Source organism: Oncorhynchus tshawytscha, unplaced genomic scaffold (assembly GCF_018296145.1).
Source record: "Oncorhynchus tshawytscha isolate Ot180627B unplaced genomic scaffold, Otsh_v2.0 Un_contig_3324_pilon_pilon, whole genome shotgun sequence".
Lineage (NCBI taxonomy): Eukaryota > Metazoa > Chordata > Actinopteri > Salmoniformes > Salmonidae > Oncorhynchus > Oncorhynchus tshawytscha.
This window is the reverse complement of record NW_024609683.1, coordinates 235,001-257,500: the sequence shown is the minus strand read 5'-3', so window position 1 is coordinate 257,500 and position 22,500 is coordinate 235,001. Positions and strand designations below refer to the sequence as shown.

The following is a 22,500-nucleotide window of genomic DNA, read 5'->3' as shown; positions in this document are numbered from 1 at the left end:
TTCTCTCTCTCTCTCTCTCTCTCTCTCTCTCTCTCTCTCCCCTCCCTCTCTCTCCCTCCTCTCCCCTCTCCCCCTCCCTCCCTCTCCCCTCTCTCTCTCTCCCGCCCTCTCCCCCTCTCTCTCTCCCTCTCTCTCTCTCCCCCTCTACCTCTCTCTCTCTCTCTCTCTCTTCTTTTTCTCTCTCTCTCTCTCTCTCCTTCCATCTCTCTGTGTCTTTAGAGTAACACAGAGGGCTGAATTAGTCAGAGCTTCAAACAGAAAGTCAAATCCCCGTTGACGCCTTGGATATAGCTCAACATAGAGTACTGTTGACGCCTTGGATATAGCTCAACACACACACGCTCGCCTCACACACTAACTACTACACACACCCTCAGAGACATACTAACTACTACACACACCCTCAGAGACACATTAACTACTACACACCCTCAGAGACACACTAACTACTACACACCCTCAGAGACACACTACTACACACCCTCAGAGACACACTAATTCACACCCTCAGAGACATACTATCTACTACACACCCTCAGAGACACACTAACTACTACACACACCCAGAGACACACTAACTACTACACACCCTCAGAGACATACTAACTACTACACACCCTCAGAGACATATACTAACTACTACACACCCTCAGAGACATACTAACTACTACACACCCTCAGAGACACACTAACTACTACACACCCTCAGAGACATACTAACTACTACACACCCTCAGAGACATACTAACTACTACACACCCTCAGAGACATACTAACTACTACACACCCTCAGAGACATACTAACTACTACACACCCTCAGAGACATACTAACTACTACACACCCTCAGAGACATACTAACTACTACACACCCTCAGAGACATACTAACTACTACACACCCCTCAGAGACATACTAACTACTACACACCCTCAGAGACATACTAACTACTACACACCCTCAGAGACATACTAACTACTACACACCCTCAGAGACATACTAACTACTACACACCCTCAGAGACATACTAACTACTACACACCCTCAGAGACATACTAACTACTACACACCCTCAGAGACACACTAACTACTACACACCCTCAGAGACATACTAACTACTACACACACCCTCAGAGACACACTAACTACTACACACCCTCAGAGACATACTAACTACTACACACCCTCAGAGACACACTAACTACTACACACACCCTCAGAGACATACTAACTACTACACACACCCTCAGAGACATACTAACTACTACACACACCCTCAGAGACACACTAACTACTACACACCCTCAGAGACACACTAACTACTATGCACACCCTCAGAGACACACTAACTACTACACACACCCTCAGAGACATACTAACTACTACACACACCCTCAGAGACATACTAACTACTACACACACCCTCAGAGACACACTAACTACTACGCACACCCTCAGAGACATACTAACTACTACACACCCTCAGAGACATACTAACTACTACACACCCTCAGAGACACACTAACTACTACAACCCCTCCCTGCTTTCTTCCTCCCTTCCTCCTGTCTGTCTGGCTGTCCATCCATCCCTCTTTCTACCTGTCTCCCCCCACATTCTCCTGATCCTAAACACTGTGCTGTCTCCCCCCCACATTCTCCTGATCCTAAACACTGTGCTGTCTCCCCACCACACTCTCCTGATCCTAAACACTGTGCTGTCTCCCCCCACACTCTCCTGATCCTAAACACTGTGCTGTCTCCCCCCACTCTCCTGATCCTAAACACTGTGCTGTCTCCCCTCACACTCTCCTGATCCTAAACACTGTGCTGTCTCCCCCACACTCTCCTGATCCTAAACACTGTGCTGTCCCCCCCACACTCTCCTGATCCTAAACACTGTGCTGTCTCCCCCCACACTCTCCTGATCCTAAACACTGTGCTGTCTCCCCCCACACTCTCCTGATCCTAAACACTGTGCTTTCTCCCCCCCCACACTCTCCTGATCCTAAACACTGTGCTGTCCCCCCACACTCTCCTGATCCTAAACACTGTGCTGTCTCCCCCACACACTCTCCTGATCCTAAACACTGTGCTGTCCCCCCACACTCTCCTGATCCTAAACACTGTGCTGTCTCCCCCCACACTCTCCTGATCCTAAACACTGTGCTGTCTCCCCCTCCTGACACACTCTCCTGATCCTAAACACTGTGCTGTCTCCCCCACACACTCTCCTGATCCTAAACACTGTGCTGTCTCCCCCCACACTCTCCTGATCCTAAACACTGTGCTGTCCCCCCCACACTCTCCTGATCCTAAACACTGTGCTGTCTCCCCCCACACTCTCCTGATCCTAAACACTGTGCTGTCCCCCCCACACTCTCCTGATCCTAAACACTGTGCTGTCTCCCCCCCTACACACTCTCCTGATCCTAAACACTGTGCTGTCTCCCCCACACTTCTACTGATCCTAAACACTGTGCTGTCTCCCCCACACTCTCCTGATCCTAAACACTGTGCTGTCTCCCCCACACTCTCCTGATCCTAAACACTGTGCTGTCTCCCCCACTCTCCTGATCACACTGTGCTCCCCCCACACTCTCCTGATCCTAAACACTGTGCTGTCTCCCCCCCCACACTCTCCTGATCCTAAACACTGTGCTGTCCCCCCACACTCTCCTGATCCTAAACACTGTGCTGTCTCCCCCCACACTCTCCTGATCCTAAACACTGTGCTGTCTCCCCCCACACTCTCCTGATCCTAAACACTGTGCTGTCTCCCCCCACACTCTCCTGATCCTAAACACTGTGCTGTCTCCCCCCACACTCTCCTGATCCTAAACACTGTGCTGTCTCCCCCCACACTCTCCTGATCCTAAACACTGTGCTGCCCCCCACACTCTCCTGATCCTAAACACTCTCCTGTCCTAAACACTGTGCTGTCTCCCCCACACTCTCCTGATCCTAAACACTGTGCTGTCTCCCCCCCACACTCTCCTGATCCTAAACACTGTGCTGTCTCCCCCCACACTCTCCTGATCCTAAACACTGTGCTGTCTCCCCCACACTCTCCTGATCCTAAACACTGTGCTGTCCCCCCCACACTCTCCTGATCCTAAACACTGTGCTGTCCCCCCCACACTCTCCTGATCCTAAACACTGTGCTGTCCCCCCACACTCTCCTGATCCTAAACACTGTGCTGTCCCCCCACACTCTCCTGATCCTAAACACTGTGCTGTCCCCCCACACTCTCCTGATCCTAAACACTGTGCTGTCTCCCCCACACTCTCCTGATCCTAAACACTGTGCTGTCTCCCCCACTCTCCTGATCCTACACTCTCCTGATCCTAAACACTGTGTGTCAGTGGAATCCTTCAGTGGCTGTCCCCCCCACACTCTCCTGATCCTAAACACTGTGCTGTCTGCCCCCCACACTCTCCTGATCCTAAACACTGTGCTGTCTCCCCCACACTCTCCTTTAAACACTGTGCTGTCTCCCCCACACTCTCCTGATCCTAAACACTTGCTGTCCAGGACACTCTCCTGATCCTAAACACTGTGCTGTCCCCCCACACTCTCCTGACTACAGAGTAAGCACTAAAGCTGTGCTGTCCCCCCCACACTCTCCTGATCCTAAACACTGTGTTGTCCCCCCACACTCTCTGAACACTGTGCTGTTCCCCCACCCTCTCCTGATCCTAAACACTGTGCTGTCCCCCCACACTCTCCTGATCCTAAACACTGTGCTGTCTCCCCCCCCAGAAACAGACATCCTAAACACTGTGTTGTCTCCCCACAGACTCTCCTGATCCTAATGTGCTGTCCCCCCACACTCTCCTGATCCTAAGCACTGTGCTGATCCACTGTGCTGTCCCCACACTCTCTCCTGATCCTAAACACTGTGCTGTCCCCCCACACTCTCCTGATCCTAAACACTGTGCTGTCTCCCCCCCACTCTCCTGATCCTAAACACTGTGCTTTCTCCTTCACCCTCATTCTCTCTCTCAATTCAGTTCATTTCAATGGGCTTTATTGGCAAGGGAAACATATTTTTACATTTCCCAAAGAATAAAGACATTGCAAATGTCATATTATAACTATTTACAGTGTTGTAACAATGTGCAAATAGTTCAAGTACAAAAGGCTAAATGAACAAGTATCTCTCTCTGCCTCTATCTCTGCTCCCGAACAGCACTTCTCTGTTTCTATGCACAGAAGAGAAATTGAGATGTCAACTTAAATGAAGTCTCAGTGGAATCCTTCAGTGGCGTTAGCCTGCTTCGACTGCAGATGCGTCCCAAACGGCTCTCTTTCCCCTTTACAGTGTACTACATTTGACCAGGACCTATAGGGCTCCACTGCACTCTAAATGGACTACAGAGTAATTTGGGACGCAGACCATGACTTCTTTGATGGTAGCTGAGCTGAAGAGAGAGAGCTCTCTGAGGGAGAGATATCACAGAGCCTTTTACTGTGGCATAGAAACAGACAGCCCTTAGTTGGATAGATCAGTGACAATGGTCTGACCAACTCTGCTTTGTGCTGCCTTTACGCACACACACACACACATACGCACACACACACACACACACACACACACACACACACACACACACACACACACACACATACACACACGCACACGCACACACACACACACACATACACACACACACACACACGCACACACACACACACACACACACACACACACGCACACACACACACACACACACGCACATACGCACACACACACACACACACACACACACACACACACACACACACACACACACACACACACACACACACACACACACACACACACACACACAACGGTTACATAACGAAAAGACATGGAAATATTCAGAAACACTTGTTAATTCATGCCAGTTTTCTCTCTCCCCTATCTCTCTCCCCTATCTCTCTCTCCTCCCCTCTCTCCCACCAGACTCTCTCTACCAGAGGAGCCTCCCAGTGCCCCTCCTCAGACGGTGATTGCCAGTGGTCGTACCAACCAGTCCATCATGATCCAGTGGCAACCACCCCCGGAGAGCCACCAGAATGGACCGCTCCAGGGATACATCATCAGGTAAGACACAGAGCGGATTGTTCCAGGTTGAAGATGGAAGGGGTCAATGACATTCATCTTTGTTATTAACCTGTATAACACCACTTGGGTCATGGTCACAATCCTAATGTCTTCCTCCTCCCCTTCCATCTCTTTTCACCCTCACTTTCCCCTTTCTGCACTGTCTAACCACCCCTCTCTCTCTCCCACCCTCCTAGGTACTGTCTGTCAGGACTACCAGTAGACTGTCAGATGAAGAACATCACCAGGCCAGACCAGAATAACCTACTCCTGGAGGACCTCATCATCTGGACTAACTATGAGATGGAGGTGGCAGCCTACAACAGGGCTGGGAGGGGTACCTACAGCCACAAGGTTACAGAGTGGACCCTGCAGGGAGGTGAGGATGGATGACGTCCATGTCACAGTCACATGGTTAAACACAGTTCTCCAGCTTTAAGGGTTGATAAGTGACGTACTTCTCTTAGCAGTTTGTGGAACATAGAACCACAACAAGCCCACGCCGTGCCAGAAGCTCCTCTGCAGCTTCTGTTTACAGAAGTGACAGTGTAGAGATGCTCAGACGTCCTTTCAGCAAACATTGACTCAAGCGCCCTCTCTGTTTCTCTCCCTCTCTCTCCTCTCTCTCTCTCTCTCTCTCTCTCTCTGTCTCTGTCTCTGTCTCTCTCTCTCTCTCTCTCTCTCTCTCTCTCTCTCTCTGTCTCTGTCTCTCTCTCTGTCTCTCTCTCTCTCTCTGTCTCTCTCTCTCTGTCTCTCTCTCTCTCTCGTATCTCCCTCTCTCTCGTATCTCTCTCTCTCTCGTATCTCCCTCCATCTCTCTCCCAGTCCCCACTGTCCCACCAGGTAATGTCCAGGCTGAGCCATTCAACTCCTCTACAGTCAGGCTGACCTGGTCAGCTCCTAGCCCTCAGTTCATCAATGGCATCAACCAGGGATACAAGGTGGGCAACAGAGAGCAGAGACCCTTACCAGAGACAAACATTCTTATTGGATGTGCAGTAGAACGACCTCTTCTGTAAATACATCTCTGTACTGTCCTACATTGCCCTCTAGTGGTTAGGATAAGAACTGCATTCTCCAGCATTAGACGTACCAGTGCCACAACAGATCACTATAAACCAGCTGCAGTGTTTTGTTGTCTTTTCTCTTATGACATTTTTAAACTATCCCTCCGTCTGTTTCCAGCTGTTGGCGTGGGAGGCGGGTCAAGAGGAGGATGTTACCATGGTGACAGTGAGACCTAACTTCCAGGACAGCGTGCATGTGGGCTACGTGACTGGACTGAAGAAGTTCACAGAGTACTACACCTCTGTCCTGTGTTTCACTACACCTGGAGACGGCCCTCGCAGCCCACCTCACAGACTACGCACTCACGAAGACAGTGAGTACCACAGTCACATAACTATACCAAACCTGTAGGCACTCACGAAGACACTGTCTCACAGGCACAGACAAAAGCAATTCTATTTCCACATGATTCTATCGACCCGAAGGCCCCGGACTGTACTGTGTTGGCTCAGATATTCTTTGTCTGCGTAACTGGGCCAGCGCAGTACAGCTCAGTCTGTCACAAATTGGCCCAGGTAAAAGGGTATTACAAACTATACACTACTGTAAAGTATATGGTACTACAGTAAAGTATATGGTACTACTGTAAAGTATATGGCACTACTGTAAAGTATATGATACTACTGCAAAGTATATGATACTACTGTAAAGTATATGGTACTACTGTAAAGTATATGATACCACTGTAAAGTATATGGTATAACTGTAAAGTATATGGTACTACTGTAAAGTATATGATACTACTGTAAAGTATATGATACTACTGCAAAGTTTATGGTACTACTATAAAGTATATGGTACTACTGCAAAGTATATGAAATTACTGTAAAGTATATGGTACTACTGCAAAGTATATGGTACTACTTTAAAGTATATGGTACTACTGTAAAGTATATGATACTACTGTAAAGTATATGATACTACTGCAAAGTTTATGGTACTACTATAAAGTATATGGTACTACTGCAAAGTATATGGTATAACTGTAAAGTGTATGGTACTACTGTAAAGTATATGGTACTACTGTAAAGTATATGATACTACTGCAAAGTTTATGGTATCACTATAAAGTATATGGTACTACTGTAAAGTATATGATACTACTGTAAAGTATATGGTACTACTGTAAAGTATATGATACTACTGTAAAGTATATGGTACTACTGTAAAGTATATGGTACTACTGTAAAGTATATGGTACTACTCTAAAGTATACGATACTTGTGCACTAAACATACTGGACACTCACTGTATAATCCTTGCCTGTGTGTGTGTGTGTGTGTGTGTGTGTGTGTGTGTGTGTGTGTGTGTGTGTGTGTGTGTGTGTGTGTGTGTGTGTGTGTGTGTGTGTGTGTGTGTGTGTGTGTGTGTGTGTGTGTGTGTGTGTGTGTGTGTGTGTGTGTGTGTGTGTGTGTGTGTGTGTGTGTCCAGAGCCTGGTGCCGTTGGTCACCTGAGCTTTACAGAGATCCTGGACACATCTCTGAAGGTCAGCTGGAAAGATCCCAACGAGAAGAATGGAGTCCTCACAGGTACTGTACCTGGTATAGTATAGTATCTAACCCTAACCCTCTCTGGAAAGATCCCAACAAGAAGAATGGAGTCCTCACAGGTACTGTACCTAGTATAGTATAGTATCTAACCCTAACCCTCTCTGGAAAGACCCCAAGTAGAAGATCAGAGTCCTCACAGATGACTAGGCCTACTGTAGTCATGGTCTATGGTTGACCCTGTTTGTTGGATGTGTGCTGTGTTTTGTTGGGTACTGTGGTAGCTAAAAATCAATTTCTGTACAAATGGCCAATAAAGATCTATTCTATTCACGTCTATAGGGAAAGGGGGATACCTAGTCAGTTGTATTCTAGTCTCGTTATGTCCTCTGTATCAGTCTAACCAGCTGTGATGTCCCTCTCCTACAGTATTGTACTGTAGTCTGTTCATATGTCCTCTGTATCAGTCTAACCAGTGGTGATGTCCCTCTCCTACAGGCTACCGTATCTCGTGGGAGGAGTTTAACCGGACCAACACCCGGGTCACCCACTACCTCCCTAACTTGACCCAGGAGTACCGGGTCACCGGGCTGACCGCCCTCACCACCTACACCATCCAGGTGGCTGGGATGACCTCCAAGGGACAGGGTCAACTCTCTTCTTCTACAATATCATCTGGAGTTCCCCCAGGTTAGTACCTCCCCCTAACCCTACCCCCAGGTTAGTACCTCCCCCCAACACTACCCCCAGGTTAGTACCTCCCCCTAACCCTACCCCCAGGTTAGTACCTCCCCTAACCCTACCCCCAGGTTAGTACCTCCCCTAACCCTACCCCCAGGTTAGTACCTCCCCCTAACCCCCCCCCAGGTTAGTACCTCCCCTAACCCTACCCCCAGGTTAGTACCTCCCCCTAACCCTACCCCCAGGTTAGTACCTCCCCCTAACCCTACCCCCAGGTTAGTACCTCCCCTAACCCTACCCCCAGGTTAGTACCTCCCCTAACCCCCCCCAGGTTAGTACCTCCCCTAACCCTACCCCCAGGTTAGCACTTCCCCTAACCCTACCCCCAGGTTAGTACCTCCCCCTAACCCTACCCCCAGGTTAGTACCTCCCCTAACCCTACCCCCAGGTTAGTACCTCCCCCAACCCTACCCCCAGGTTAGTACCTCCCCCCCTAACCCTACCCCCAGGTTAGTACCTCCCCTAACCCTACCCCCAGGTTAGTACCTCCCCTAACCCTACCCCCAGGTTAGTACCTCCCCCTAACCCTACCCCAGGTTAGTACCTCCCCTAACCCTACCCCCAGGTTAGTACCTCCCCTAACCCCCTGCCCAGGTTAGTACCTCCCCCAACTCTACCCCCAGGTTAGTACCTCCCCTAACCCTACCCCCAGGTTAGTACCTCCCCTAACCCTCCACCAGGTTAGTACCTCCCCCTACCCCCAAGTTAGTACCTCCCCTCCCCCTACCCCCAGGTTAGTACCTCCCCCTACCCCCAGGTTAGTACCTCCCCATAACCCTCCCCAGGTTAGTACCTCCCCCTAACCCTCCCTCAGGTTAGTACCTCCTCCTAACTGTCCCTCAGGTTAGTACCTCCTCCTAACCGTCCCCCCAGGTTAGTACCTCCCCTAACCCTCCCCCAGGTTAATACCTCCTCATAACCCTCCCCAGGTTAATACCTCCTCCTAACCCTCCCCCAGGTTAGTACCTGCTCCTAACCCTCCCCAGGTTAATACCTCCTCATAACCCTCCCCCAGGTTAATACCTCCTCCTAACCCTGCCCCAGGTTAGTACCTCCTCCTAACCCTCCCCCAGGTTAATAACTCCTCATAACCCTCCCCCAGGTTAATACCTCCTCCTAACCCTCCCCCAGGTTAGTACCTCCTCCTAACCCTCCCCCAGGTTAGTACCTCCTCCTAACCCTCCCCAGGTTAATACCTCCTCCTAACCCTCCCCCAGGTTAGTACCTCCTCATAACACTGCCCCAGGTTAGTACCTCCTCCCAACCCTCCCCAGGTTAGTACCTCCCCTCTAACTCTAACCCAGGTTAGTACCTCCCCTCTAACCATAACCTCACTCCCCTAACCCCACCCCCAGTCCCCTAAACCCACCCCCTTTAGTCCCTTAACCCCAGCCATTCCCTAACCCCAGCCATTCCCTAACCCCAGCCATTCCCTAACCCCAGCCATTCCCTAACCCCAGCCATTCCCTAACACCAGCCATTCCCTAACACCAGCCATTCCCACCAGCCATTCCCTGTGTCCCTCCTACTTTATCTCCGTCCCTGATCTCACTGTGTCCCTCCTCCTTTATCTCTGTCCCTGATCTCACTGTGTCCCTCCTCCTTTATCTCCATCCCTGATCTCATTGTGTCCCTCCTCCTTTATCTCCGTCCCTGATCTCACTGTGTCCCTCCTACTTTATCTCCATCCCTGATCTCACTGTGTCTCTCCTCCTTTATCTCCATCCCTGATCTCACTGTGTCCCTCCTCCTTTATCTCTGTCCCTGATCTCACTGTCCCTCCTCCTTTATCTCCGTCCCTGATCTCACTGTGTCCCTCCTCCTTTATCTCTGTCCCTGATCTCACTGTCCCTCCTCCTTTATCTCCGTCCCTGATCTCACTGTGTCTCTCCTCCTTTATCTCCGTCCCTGATCTCACTGTCCCTCCTCCTTTATCTCTGTCCCTGATCTCACTGTCCCTCCTCCTTTATCTCCGTCCCTGATCTCACTGTGTCCCTCCTCCTTTATCTCCGTCCCTGATCTCATTGTGTCCCTCCTCCTTTATCTCCATCCCTGATCTCACTGTGTCCCTCCTCCTTTATCTCTGTCCCTGATCTCACTGTCCCTCCTCCTTTATCTCCGTCACTGATCTCACTGTGTCCCTCCTCCTTTATCTCTGTCCCTGATCTCACTGTGTCCCTCCTCCTTTATCTCTGTCCCTGATCTCACTGTCCCTCCTCCTTTATCTCTGTCCCTGATCTCACTGTCCCTCCTCCTTTATCTCCGTCCCTGATCTCACTGTGTCCCTCCTCCTTTATCTCCGTCCCTGATCTCACTGTGTCCCTCCTCCTTTATCTCTGTCCCTGATCTCACTGTGTCTCTCCTCCTTTATCTCTGTCCCTGATCTCACTGTGTCTCTCCTCCTTTATCTCCGTCCCTGGTCTCACTGTGTCCCTCCTCTTTATCTCCATCCCTGATCTCACTGTGTCTCTCCTCCTTTATCTCCATCCTTGATCTCACTGTGTCCCTCCTCCTTTATCTCCGTCCCTGGTCTCACTGTGTCCCTCCTCCTTTATCTCCGTCCCTGATCTCACTGTGTCCCTCCTCCTTTATCTCTGTCCCTGATCTCACTGTCCCTCCTCCTTTATCTCCGTCCCTGATCTCACTGTGTCCCTCCTCCTTTATCTCTGTCCCTGATCTCACTGTCCCTCCTCCTTTATCTCTGTCCCTGATCTCACTGTCCCTCCTCCTTTATCTCCGTCCCTGATCTCACTGTGTCTCTCCTCCTTTATCTCCGTCCCTGATCTCACTGTGTCCCTCCTCCTTTATCTCCGTCCCTGATCTCAATGTGTCCCTCCTCCTTTATCTCTGTCCCTGATCTCACTGTCCCTCCTCCTTTATCTCTGTCCCTGATCTCACTGTCCCTCCTCCTTTATCTCCATCCCTGATCTCATTGTGTCTTTCCTCCTTTATCTCCATCCCTGATCTCATTGTGTCTTTCCTCCTCCCTATACAGAGATGCCGGGCCCACCAACCAACATAGCCATCTCCAACATCGGCCCCCGCTCTGTAGCCCTGCAGTTTAAACCTGGCTATGACGGCAAGACGTCCATCTCACGCTGGCAGGTTGAGGCACAGGTGAGAGACACATCCATCAATCAGTAAATCAATGAATCAAGCAAGCAAGCGCGCAATCAATCAATCAAACTTTAAGTGCATTTTAAAAATCAGAGTCTCTCTCTCCCTCTCTCTCTCTCTCTCTCTCTCTCTCTCTCTCTCTCTCTCTCTCTCTCTTATCTCTCTCCCTCTCTCACTCTCTCCTACTCTCTCTCTCTCTCTCTCTCTCTTCTCTCTCTCCCTCTCCTCTCTCTCCTCTCTCTCCTCTCTCTCTGATCTCACTCTGTCTCTCTCTCTCTCTCTCTCTCTCCTCTCTCCTCTCTCTCTCTCTCCCTCTCTCTCTCTCTCCTCCTCTTTCCTCTCCTCTCTTCTGTCTCTCTCTCCCTCACTCTCTCTCTCCTCTTCCCCCTCAAAACCCTCATCTCCCCTCTCTCTTTTTTCCTACACTCTCAACCCCCTCATTATACCCACCTCATTATATCCACCTCATTATACCCACCTCATTATACCCACCTCATTATACCCACCTCATTATACCCACCTCATTATACCCACCCTCATTATACCCACCTCATTATACCCACCTCATTTTACCCACCTCATTATACCCACCTCATTATACCCACCTCATTATACCCACCTCATTATACCCACCTCATTTTACCCACCTCATTATACCCACCTCATTATACCCTCTGTAGATTGGTATAATCGGGGAGAATGAGGAGTGGGTGATGGTCCACCAGTTGCCCAACGAGCCTGATGCCCGCTCCCTGGAGGTCCTGGACCTGAACCCCTACACCTCCTATAGGTACAGTACAACATCACTAGTACAACATCACTGGTACAGCTACAACAGATACCTAACACTACACCTCCTATAGGTATAGTACAGCTACAACAGATACCTAACACTACACCTCCTACAGGTACAGTACAACATCACTAGTACAGCTACAGCTAGTCCATACCCTCTGAATTGAAATGGGATTGGACCCCAACCCTGATTCCTGTATCTCCATGTTGTAAGCATAGCTCCTACCAGAACATCCTGCCAAACCCATGTTGACATCCACACCTTCCTGTCTGTCCTCCCCTGTAGGTTCCGTATGCGTCAGGTGAACATAGTGGGGACCAGTCCTCCCAGCCAGCCCTCCAGGAAGATCCAGACCCTGCAGGCGCCTCCAGATATCTCCCCCTACAACGTCACCCTCCGAACAGCCTCAGAGACCAGCCTCTGGCTCCGATGGGTGGTGCGTCCTGACTAGATTGTTTTCCTCATAAGGGCACAAGGGAACACAGACATGCATGTACACAATATCTGTTTCTCTGTCAGTCAGTCTCTGTTTCTCTGTCAGTCTCTGTCTGTCTGTCTGTTAGTCAGTCTCTGTCTCTCTGTCAGTCGGTCTCTGTCTCTCTGTCAGTCCATCTCTGTCTCTCTGTCAGTCCGTCTCTGTATCTCTGTCAGTCCGTCTCTGTATCTCTGTCAGTCCGTCTCTGTCTCTCTGTCAGTCAGTCTCTGTCTCTCTGTCAGTCAGTCTCTGTATCTCTGTCTCTCTGTCAGTCCGTCTCTGTCTCTCTGTCAGTCAGTCTCTGTATCTCTGTCTCTCTGTCAGTCGGTCTCTGTCTCTCTGTCAGTCCATCTCTGTCTCTCTGTCAGTCCGTCTCTGTATCTCTGTCTCTCTGTCAGTCCATCTCTGTCTCTCTGTCAGTCCATCTCTGTCTCTCTGTCAGTCAGTCTCTGTATCTCTGTCTCTCTGTCAGTCCGTCTCTGTCTCTCTGTCAGTCCATCTCTGTCTCTCTGTCAGTCCGTCTCTGTATCTCTGTCAGTCCGTCTCTGTATCTCTGTCAGTCAGTCTCTGTCTCTCTGTCAGTCAGTCTCTGTATCTCTGTCTCTCTGTCAGTCGGTCTCTGTCTCTCTGTCAGTCCATCTCTGTCTCTCTGTCAGTCCGTCTCTGTATCTCTGTCAGTCCGTCTCTGTATCTCTGTCAGTCCGTCTCTGTCTCTCTGTCAGTCAGTCTCTGTCTCTCTGTCAGTCCGTCTCTGTCTCTCTGTCAGTCCGTCTCTGTATCTCTGTCTCTCTCTCAGTCCGTCTCTGTATCTCTGTCTCTCTGTCAGTCCGTCTCTGTATCTCTGTCTCTCTCTCAGTCCGTCTCTGTATCTCTGTCTCTCTGTCAGTCCGTCTCTGTATCTCTGTCTCTCTGTCAGTCCGTCTCTGTATCTCTGTCTCTCTGTCAGTCCGTCTCTGTATCTCTGTCTCTCTGTCAGTCAGTCTCTGTATCTCTGTCTCTCTGTCAGTCATCTCTGTCTGTCTCTCTGTCAGTCCATCTCTGTCTCTCTGTCAGTCCGTCTCTGTCATCTCTGTCAGTCAGTCTCTGTCTCTCTGTCAGTCAGTCTCTGTCTCTCTGTCAGTCAGTCTCTGTATCTCTGTCTCTCTGTCAGTCGGTCTCTGTCTCTCTGTCAGTCCGTCTCTGTATCTCTGTCAGTCCGTCTCTGTATCTCTGTCAGTCCGTCTCTGTCTCTCTGTCAGTCAGTCTCTGTCTCTCTGTCAGTCCGTCTCTGTCTCTCTGTCAGTCCGTCTCTGTATCTCTGTCTCTCTGTCAGTCCGTCTCTGTATCTCTGTCTCTCTGTCAGTCAGTCTCTGTCTCTCTGTATCTCTGTTAGTCCATCTCTGTCTCTCTGTCAGTCCGTCTCTGTATCTCTGTCTCTCTGTCAGTCAGTCTCTGTATCTCTGTCTCTCTGTCAGTCCATCTCTGTCTCTCTGTCAGTCCGTCTCTGTATCTCTGTCTCTCTGTCAGTCCATCTCTGTCTCTCTGTCAGTCCGTCTCTGTATCTCTGTCAGTCCGTCTCTGTATCTCTGTCAGTCAGTCTCTGTCTCTCTGTCAGTCAGTCTCTGTATCTCTGTCTCTCTGTCAGTCGGTCTCTGTCTCTCTGTCAGTCCATCTCTGTCTCTCTGTCAGTCCGTCTCTGTATCTCTGTCAGTCCGTCTCTGTATCTGTCAGTCCGTCTCTGTCTCTCTGTCAGTCAGTCTCTGTCTCTCTGTCAGTCCGTCTGTCTCTCTGTCAGTCCGTCTCTGTATCTCTGTCTCTCTCTCAGTCCGTCTCTGTATCTCTGTCTCTCTGTCAGTCCGTCTCTGTATCTCTGTCTCTCTGTCAGTCCGTCTCTGTATCTCTGTCTCTCTGTCAGTCCATCTCTGTCTCTCTGTCAGTCCGTCTCTGTATCTCTGTCTCTCTGTCAGTCCATCTCTGTCTCTCTGTCAGTCCGTCTCTGTATCTCTGTCAGTCCGTCTCTGTATCTCTGTCAGTCCGTCTCTGTCTCTCTGTCAGTCCGTCTCTGTCTCTCTGTCAGTCAGTCTCTGTCTCTCTGTCAGTCAGTCTCTGTCTCTCTGTCAGTCCGTCTCTGTCTCTCTGTCAGTCCGTCTCTGTCTGTCTCTGTCAGTCCGTCTCTGTCTCTGTCTGTCAGTCCGTCTCTGTATCTCTGTCTCTCTGTCAGTCCGTCTCTGTATCTCTGTCTCTCTGTCAGTCCGTCTCTGTTTCTCTGTCAGTCAGTCTCTGTTTCTCTGTCAGTCTCTGTCTGTCTGTTAGTCAGTCTCTGTCTCTCTGTCAGTCCGTCTCTGTCTCTCTGTCAGTCCGTCTCTGTATCTCTGTCTCTCTCTCAGTCCGTCTCTGTATCTCTGTCTCTCTGTCAGTCCGTCTCTGTATCTCTGTCTCTCTGTCAGTCAGTCTCTGTATCTCTGTCTCTCTGTCAGTCCGTCTCTGTCTCTCTGTCAGTCCATCTCTGTCTCTCTGTCAGTCCGTCTCTGTATCTCTGTCTCTCTGTCAGTCCGTCTCTGTCTCTCTGTCAGTCCATCTCTGTCTCTCTGTCAGTCCGTCTCTGTATCTCTGTCTCTCTGTCAGTCAGTCTCTGTATCTCTGTCAGTCCGTCTCTGTATCTCTGTCTCTCTGTCAGTCCGTCTCTGTATCTCTGTCTCTCTGTCAGTCAGTCTCTGTATCTCTGTCTCTCTCTCAGTCCGTCTCTGTATCTCTGTCTCTCTGTCAGTCAGTCTCTGTATCTCTGTCTCTCTGTCAGTCCGTCTCTGTATCTCTGTCAGTCAGTCTCTGTATCTCTGTCTCTCTGTCAGTCAGTCTCTGTATCTCTGTCTCTCTGTCAGTCCGTCTCTGTCTCTCTGTCAGTCCGTCTCTGTATCTCTGTCTCTGTCAGTCCGTCTCTGTATCTCTGTCTCTCTGTCAGTCCGTCTCTGTATCTCTGTCTCTCTGTCAGTCAGTCTCTGTATCTCTGTCTCTCTGTCAGTCAGTCTCTGTCTCTCTGTCAGTCAGTCTCTGTATCTCTGTCTCTCTGTCAGTCAGTCTCTGTATCTCTGTCTCTCTGTCAGTCCGTCTCTGTCTCTCTGTCAGTCAGTCTCTGTATCTCTGTCTCTCTCTCAGTCCGTCTCTGTATCTCTGTCTCTCTGTCAGTCCGTCTCTGTCTCTCTGTCAGTCAGTCTCTGTCTCTCTGTCAGTCAGTCTCTGTATCTCTGTCTCTATGTCAGTCTCTGTATCTCTGTCTCTATGTCAGTCTCTGTATCTCTGTCTCTCTCTCAGTCCGTCTCTGTATCTCTGTCTCTCTCTCAGTCCGTCTCTGTATCTCTGTCTCTCTGTCAGTCAGTCTCTGTCTCTCTCTCAGTCCGTCTCTGTATCTCTGTCTCTCTGTCAGTCCGTCTCTGTCTCTCTGTCAGTCAGTCTCTGTCTCTCTGTCAGTCAGTCTCTGTATCTCTGTCTCTGTCTCTCTGTCAGTCAGTCTCTGTCTCTCTGTCAGTCAGTCACTGTCTCTCTGTCAGTCAGTCTCTGTATCTCTGTCTCTCTGTCAGTTCGTCTCTGTCTCTCTGTCAGTCAGTCTCTGTAGCTCTGTCTCTCTGTCAGTCAGTCTCTGTATCTCTGTTAGTCCGTCTCTGTATCTCTGTCTCTCTGTCAGTCAGTCTCTGTCTCTCTGTCAGTCCGTCTCTGTATCTCTGTATCTCTGTCAGTCCGTCTCTGTCTCTCTGTCAGTCAGTCTCTGTATCTCTGTCAGTCAGTCTCTGTATCTCTGTCTCTCTGTCAGTCAGTCTCTGTATCTCTGTCAGTCCATCTCTGTCTCTCTGTCAGTCAGTCAGTCTCTGTATCTCTGTCTCTCTGTCAGTCAGTCTCTGTATCTCTGTCAGTCCGTCTCTGTCTCTCTGTCAGTCCGTCTCTGTCTCTCTGTCAGTCAGTCTCTGTATCTCTGTCAGTCCGTCTCTGTCTCTCTGTCAGTCCGTCTCTGTCTCTCTGTCAGTCAGTCTCTGTATCTCTGTCTCTCTGTCAGTTCGTCTCTGTCTCTCTGTCAGTCAGTCTCTGTAGCTCTGTCTCTCTGTCAGTCAGTCTCTGTATCTCTGTTAGTCCGTCTCTCTCTCTGTCTCTCTGTCAGTACGTCTCTGTTTCTCTGTTAGTCAGTCTCTGTCTCTCTGTCAGTCAGTCTCTGTATCTCTGTCTCTCTGTCAGTCCGTCTCTGTTTCTCTGTTAGTCCGTCTCTCTCTCTGTCTCTCTGTCAGTCAGTCTCTGTCTCTCTGTCAGTCCGTCTCTGTCTCTATGTTTCTCTGTCAGTCAGTCGCTGTATCTCTGTCTCTCTGTTAGTCAGTCTCTGTATCTCTGTTAGTCCGTCTCTCTCTCTGTCTCTCTGTCAGTCCATCTCTGTTTCTCTGTTAGTCAGTCTCTGTCTCTCTGTCAGTCCGTCTCTGTCTCTCTGTTAGTCAGTCTCTGTATCTCTGTCTCTCTGTCAGGCAGTCTCTGTCTCTCTGTCAGTCCGTCTCTGTCTCTCTGTCAGTCCGTCTCTGTCTCTCTGTCAGTCAGTCTCTGTATCTCTGTCTCTCTGTCAGTCCGTCTCTGTTTCTCTGTATCTCTGTCAGTCCGTCTCTGTCTCTCTGTATCTCTGTTAGTCAGTCTCTGTCTCTCTGTATCTCTGTCAGTCAGTCTCTGTGTCTATGTCAGTCAGTCTCTGTATCTCTGTCTCTCTGTCAGTCAGTCTGTTTCTCTCTCTGTCAGTCTCTGTATCTCTGTCTCTCTGTCAGTCAGTGTGTATCATACCCTCTCCACCTTCCTCCCCACCTCCTCTCTCTCCAGCCTCTTCCAGAGTGGGAGTACAATGGTGACCAGGAGTTGGTGGGTTACCGGGTTCAGTACTCCAGAGAGACATCTAAGGAAGGGGTCCTGTCCCACGTCATCAGTGACCGGCTGGAGAGGGAGTTTACCATAGAGGACCTGGAGGAGTGGACAGAGTACGAAGTCAGGGTTCAGGCCATCAATGGCTTGGGCTCTGGGCCCTGGAGCCAGCCTGTCCAGGGCAGAACCAGGGAGTCTGGTAAGACTGGGGAGACAGATAACACACTCATATTACACGGGCATTAACACACTTATACTGAACACACAGGCTGTGTTCTAACCTCTGACCCCTGTGTAGTGCCGTCCTGTGGTCCCACCAATGTGTCAGCCTTCGCCACGACTTCCAGCAGCATCCTGGTCCGCTGGGGGGAGGTCCCTCAGACTGACCGCAACGGACTCATCCTGGGATACAAGGTCAGTGCCACACGCACGCACACACACACACACACACACACACACACACACACACACACAGGAACCTAAACAAACACACTCACTATTACCCGTTGTCCCCATGGTCTCCCAGGTGGTGTATAAGGACAGGGGTTCAGACTCTGTCCCTCAGTACTGGGAGGTGGAGGGGAACACCAGCCACAGTGTTCAGTTGAGTGGTCTGGGGAAGTACGTGCTGTATGAGATCCAGGTTCTGGCCTTCACACGGATAGGAGACGGCAGGAGCAGCAGGCCATCCATCCTGGAGAGGACCCTGGACGATGGTGAGCATCACTCACTGACCTAATAACTTGGGTTCAAAACCCGGGTGTCCTGCCCGTCACAACACTGTGTTAGCCTGTTGAGATAGATACAGCAATGAAGGTCCCCCCTAAAGGAGGCTACTGGCCACGTCAAGACTGTTCTACCCTCTGCTAGAACCATTGGTTCTGTTATCCTCTGTTCTGGGATTGTATTGATAAAGGTAACCGGCACGGTGCTGTTGTGTTGGTTCTGTTCTCATGACCCATGTTTCTCCCTCTGTCTCCACAGTCCCCGGTCCTCCAGTGGGCATCCTGTTCCCAGAGGTGAGGACCGGCTCAGTCAGGCTCATCTGGCAGCCTCCTGCCCAGCCTAACGGCATCATTCTGGGTACGTCTACTACCACAGACCCCTCCTCCCCTCCATACATCCATTATCCTAACAGGGAGTATTATAACTAACGGCTGTTTCTAAACCACAGGGGTTCCATATCTCAGGGTCCAAGCTCTCATACCAAGACACTATCCACATTCTGTTTATTACGTTGTCCCTGGTTCCTCTAAGACACTATCCACATTCTGTTTATTACGTTGTCCCTGGTTCCTCTAAGACATTATCCACATTCTGTTTATTACATTGTCCCTGGTTCCTCTAAGACATTATCCACATTCTGTTTATTACATTGTCCCTGGTTCCTCTAATACACTATCCACATTCTGTTTATTACATTGTCCCTGGTTCCTCTAAGACACTATCCACATTCTGTTTATTACATTGTCCCTGGTTCCTCTAATACACTATCCACATTCTGTTTATTACATTGTCCCTGGTTCCTCTAAGACTAGACATTATCCACATTCTGTTTATTACGTTGTCCCTGGTTCCTCTAATACACTATCCACATTCTGTTTATTACATTGTCTCTGGTTCCTCTAATACATTATCCACATTCTGTTTATTACGTTGTCCCTGGTTCCTCTAATACACTATCCACATTCTGTTTATTACATTGTCTCTGGTTCCTCTAAAACACTATCCACATTCTGTTTATTACATTGTCCCTGGTTCCTCTAAAACACTATCCACATTCTGTTTATTACATTGTCCCTGGTTCCTCTAATACACTATCCACATTCTGTTTATTACATTGTCCCTGGTTCCTCTAAGACACTTTGAGATCTATGTCCATGTTCTTTATTGACAACATTTCAACATTTTAGGTCGTCAACAGATCGTTTCCCGTACTGAATCGTCCTGTTCCTCTCTCTAGCCTATCAGATCACACACAGACGGAACACCTCCAATAGCAACGCTGCCACTGTGGACGTGCTGAGCCCCAGTGCACGACAGTATACAGCATCTGGACTGAAACCAGAGTCCGTCTATGTGTTCCGCCTCACCGCTCAGACGCGCAAGGGCTGGGGAGAAGCTGCAGAGGCCCTGGTGGTCACGACAGAGAAGAGAGGTAGGTACTGACCCGACTGGGGAGGAAATAGTGCTGGGGAGAAGCTGCAGAGGCCCTGGTGGTCACGACAGAGAAGAGAGGTAGGTACTGACCCGACTGGGGAGGATATAGGGCTGGGGGGAGGCTGCAGAGGCCCTGGTGGTCACGACAGAGAAGAGAGGTAGGTACTGGGGAGGAAATAGTGCCTGCAGACTGGGGTCACGAGAGAAGATAGTGCTGGGGAGAAGCTGCAGAGACCCTGGTGGTCACGACAGAGAAGAGAGGTAGGTACTGACCCGACTGGGGAGGAAATGCTGGGGAGTGCTGGGGTCACGACAGAGAAGAGAGGCTGTGGGGAGAAATAGTGCCTGTAGAGGCCCTGGTGGTCACGACAGAGAAGAGAGGTAGGTACTGACCTGACTGGGGGGGAGGAAATAGTGCTGGGGGGGCTGGGGGAGGCTGCAGAGGCCCTGGTGGTCACGACAGAGAAGAGAGGTAGGTACTGACCCGACTGGGGAGCAAATAGGGCTGGGGAGAAGCTGTAGAGGCCCTGAAGGTCACGACAGAGAAGAGAGGTAGGTACTGACCCGACTGGGGAGGAAATAGGGCTAACATAATATAGCCTTCAATTATTTACTTCTTTCATTTATTACTTTACATATTATTTGTGTTTTCATGTGTTTATTTAATTCATGTATTTCTTTATTTATATTTGTATTTTCGCATCTATTTATTTGCATATATTTATTAATTTATTAATTCATTGATTCACTGATTTATTACCGTCATTGAGGTTATGTATGGGAACGGTGATTGACAGTGTGTGTTTGCCCCGCCCCCACAGCGCGGCCCCAGCCAGCCAGCTGTCCCACAGTGCCCCAGGAAGACGTGCAGGCGCGCAGCGTGATGTTGTCATGGGAACCAGGTAGCGACGGCCTGTCACCTGTCCGATACTACACGGTGCAGTACAGAGAGCTACCAGACAGTAACTGGACTGTCCACTCTGCATCGGTCAACCACGAGGCCAGCTCCTACATAGTGGACAGGTACAGTACACACCCTACCTAGTACCCTTTTTAATGCACTACCTAGCACAATACCTAGTACCCTATCTAGTGCAGGTCAGAGGGCAGAGAGACCTTATTCACATTTAAAGGACTGTGTTTATGTAGGGTTATGAATGTGTTTATGTAGGGTTATGAATGTGTTATGTAGGGTTATGAATGTGTTATGTAGGGTTATGAATGTGTTATGTAGGGTTATGAATGTGTTTATGTAGGGTTATGAATGTGTTTATGTAGGGTTATGAATGTGTTATGTAGGGTTATGAATGTGTTTATGTAGGGTTATAAATGTGTTATGTAGGGTTATGAATGTGTTATGTAGGGTTATGAATGTGTTATGTAGGGTTATGAATGTGTTATGTAGGGTTATGAATGTGTTATGTAGGGTTATGAATGTGTTATGTAGGGTTATGAATGTGTTTATGTAGGGTTATGAATGTGTTATGTAGGGTTATGAATGTGTTATGTAGAGTTATGAATGTATTATGTAGGGTTATGAATGTGTTTATGTAGGCAGCCCTTAAACACAGTGTTACCACACTATCTAGTATGTCTAGGATAACTCTAGGTTGAAGACAAGTGAACTGACAGGGGACATTCTCTCCTACCAGCCTCAAGCCGTTCACCTCCTACCAGTTCAGAGTGAAAGCCACCAACGACATCGGGGACAGTGAGTACAGCCAGGAGAGTGAGGCTGTCACCACACTGCAGGACGGTAAGGACATCATGGAAATGAGACTGACTGACTCCGTAGCCCTGCAAACTCGCTTTCCCAAACCTTTTTCAAATCTTGTAAATATTTTGAGAGTTTGTTTAAGTCTGCCTGTGGTGCCAGATGGACAGGGTTTTGAGAGTTTAAGTCTGCCTGTAGTGCCAGATGGACAGGGTTTTGAGAGTTTGCTTAAGTCTGCCTGTAGTGCCAGATGGACAGGGTTTTGAGAGTTTGTTTAAGTCTGCCTGTAGAGCCAGATAGTTTTTCAAATGAGGAACTATTTTGTTGGTTTCATTGAGCCAAACTGTCAACTATTTGAACCCAGTTTCATGTTGATTCAATGCTGTTTTTGCTGGGTTATCCTCATGAGACCTGTGTCTAGTCACTCCACTGTACTGGGAGACAGACAGTCCTCCTCACTAGGCAGCCATTTCTGTCTCTCTGATTGCTGTCTCTCATTGCTGTCTCTCTCTCTCTCTCATACTGAGCATCAGAGAATCACACTGCTTGTGCTTGTTGACACAATGGCCCTACTGTGTGTGTGTGTGTGTGTGTGTGTGTGTATTCATACAGTCCACCAGTTCAACGATACCCCTATATCTGTCTCCACACAGCCCCAGACAAAGCTCCCACAATCCTCTCTGTTACACCCCACACCACCACGTCGGTGCTGGTCCGATGGGAGGTAAGTGGTACATTTGTAAGGTGCAGTTTTCTCTCTTCTAGATAGTTTCCTTGTGTTGTTTTTAAGTCTGGTGGTCTAGGCTGGGTTTACTGTAAAACCCTTTGTTGATGTAGGACCGTGGATATTAAAAGGTCTTTATAAATAAATGTGATGGATCCCCCTTCCAGCCGCCTGCTGAGAAGCTGATAAACGGGGTGCTGCTGGGGTTCAGGGTACGATACCGGGAGTTACAATACGACCGCCTCCGTAGCTTCACCATACGAACCATCAAC

The 22,500-nt window shown here is 49.4% G+C and overlaps 1 protein-coding gene across 1 annotated transcript in view; it reads left to right on the top strand.

The window, feature by feature from the left end:
* LOC112238054 (protein sidekick-2) overlaps positions 1 to 22,500 on the top strand; it is a 76,146-nt gene that overhangs the window by 13,126 nt on the left and 40,520 nt on the right. The window contains exons 10-27 of the mRNA XM_042316926.1: positions 4,948 to 5,088; positions 5,286 to 5,467; positions 5,914 to 6,029; positions 6,274 to 6,469; positions 7,588 to 7,686; positions 8,143 to 8,334; positions 11,381 to 11,502; positions 12,183 to 12,292; positions 12,584 to 12,734; positions 17,592 to 17,829; positions 17,929 to 18,044; positions 18,157 to 18,346; positions 18,615 to 18,713; positions 19,594 to 19,788; positions 20,612 to 20,813; positions 21,443 to 21,546; positions 22,158 to 22,228; positions 22,396 to 22,500. The exon at positions 22,396 to 22,500 is cut by the window's right edge and continues 31 nt beyond it. Coding sequence (XP_042172860.1) covers positions 4,948 to 5,088; positions 5,286 to 5,467; positions 5,914 to 6,029; positions 6,274 to 6,469; positions 7,588 to 7,686; positions 8,143 to 8,334; positions 11,381 to 11,502; positions 12,183 to 12,292; positions 12,584 to 12,734; positions 17,592 to 17,829; positions 17,929 to 18,044; positions 18,157 to 18,346; positions 18,615 to 18,713; positions 19,594 to 19,788; positions 20,612 to 20,813; positions 21,443 to 21,546; positions 22,158 to 22,228; positions 22,396 to 22,500 — 2,629 coding nt within the window. The remainder of the gene's footprint in view (positions 1 to 4,947; positions 5,089 to 5,285; positions 5,468 to 5,913; positions 6,030 to 6,273; positions 6,470 to 7,587; positions 7,687 to 8,142; positions 8,335 to 11,380; positions 11,503 to 12,182; positions 12,293 to 12,583; positions 12,735 to 17,591; positions 17,830 to 17,928; positions 18,045 to 18,156; positions 18,347 to 18,614; positions 18,714 to 19,593; positions 19,789 to 20,611; positions 20,814 to 21,442; positions 21,547 to 22,157; positions 22,229 to 22,395) is intronic.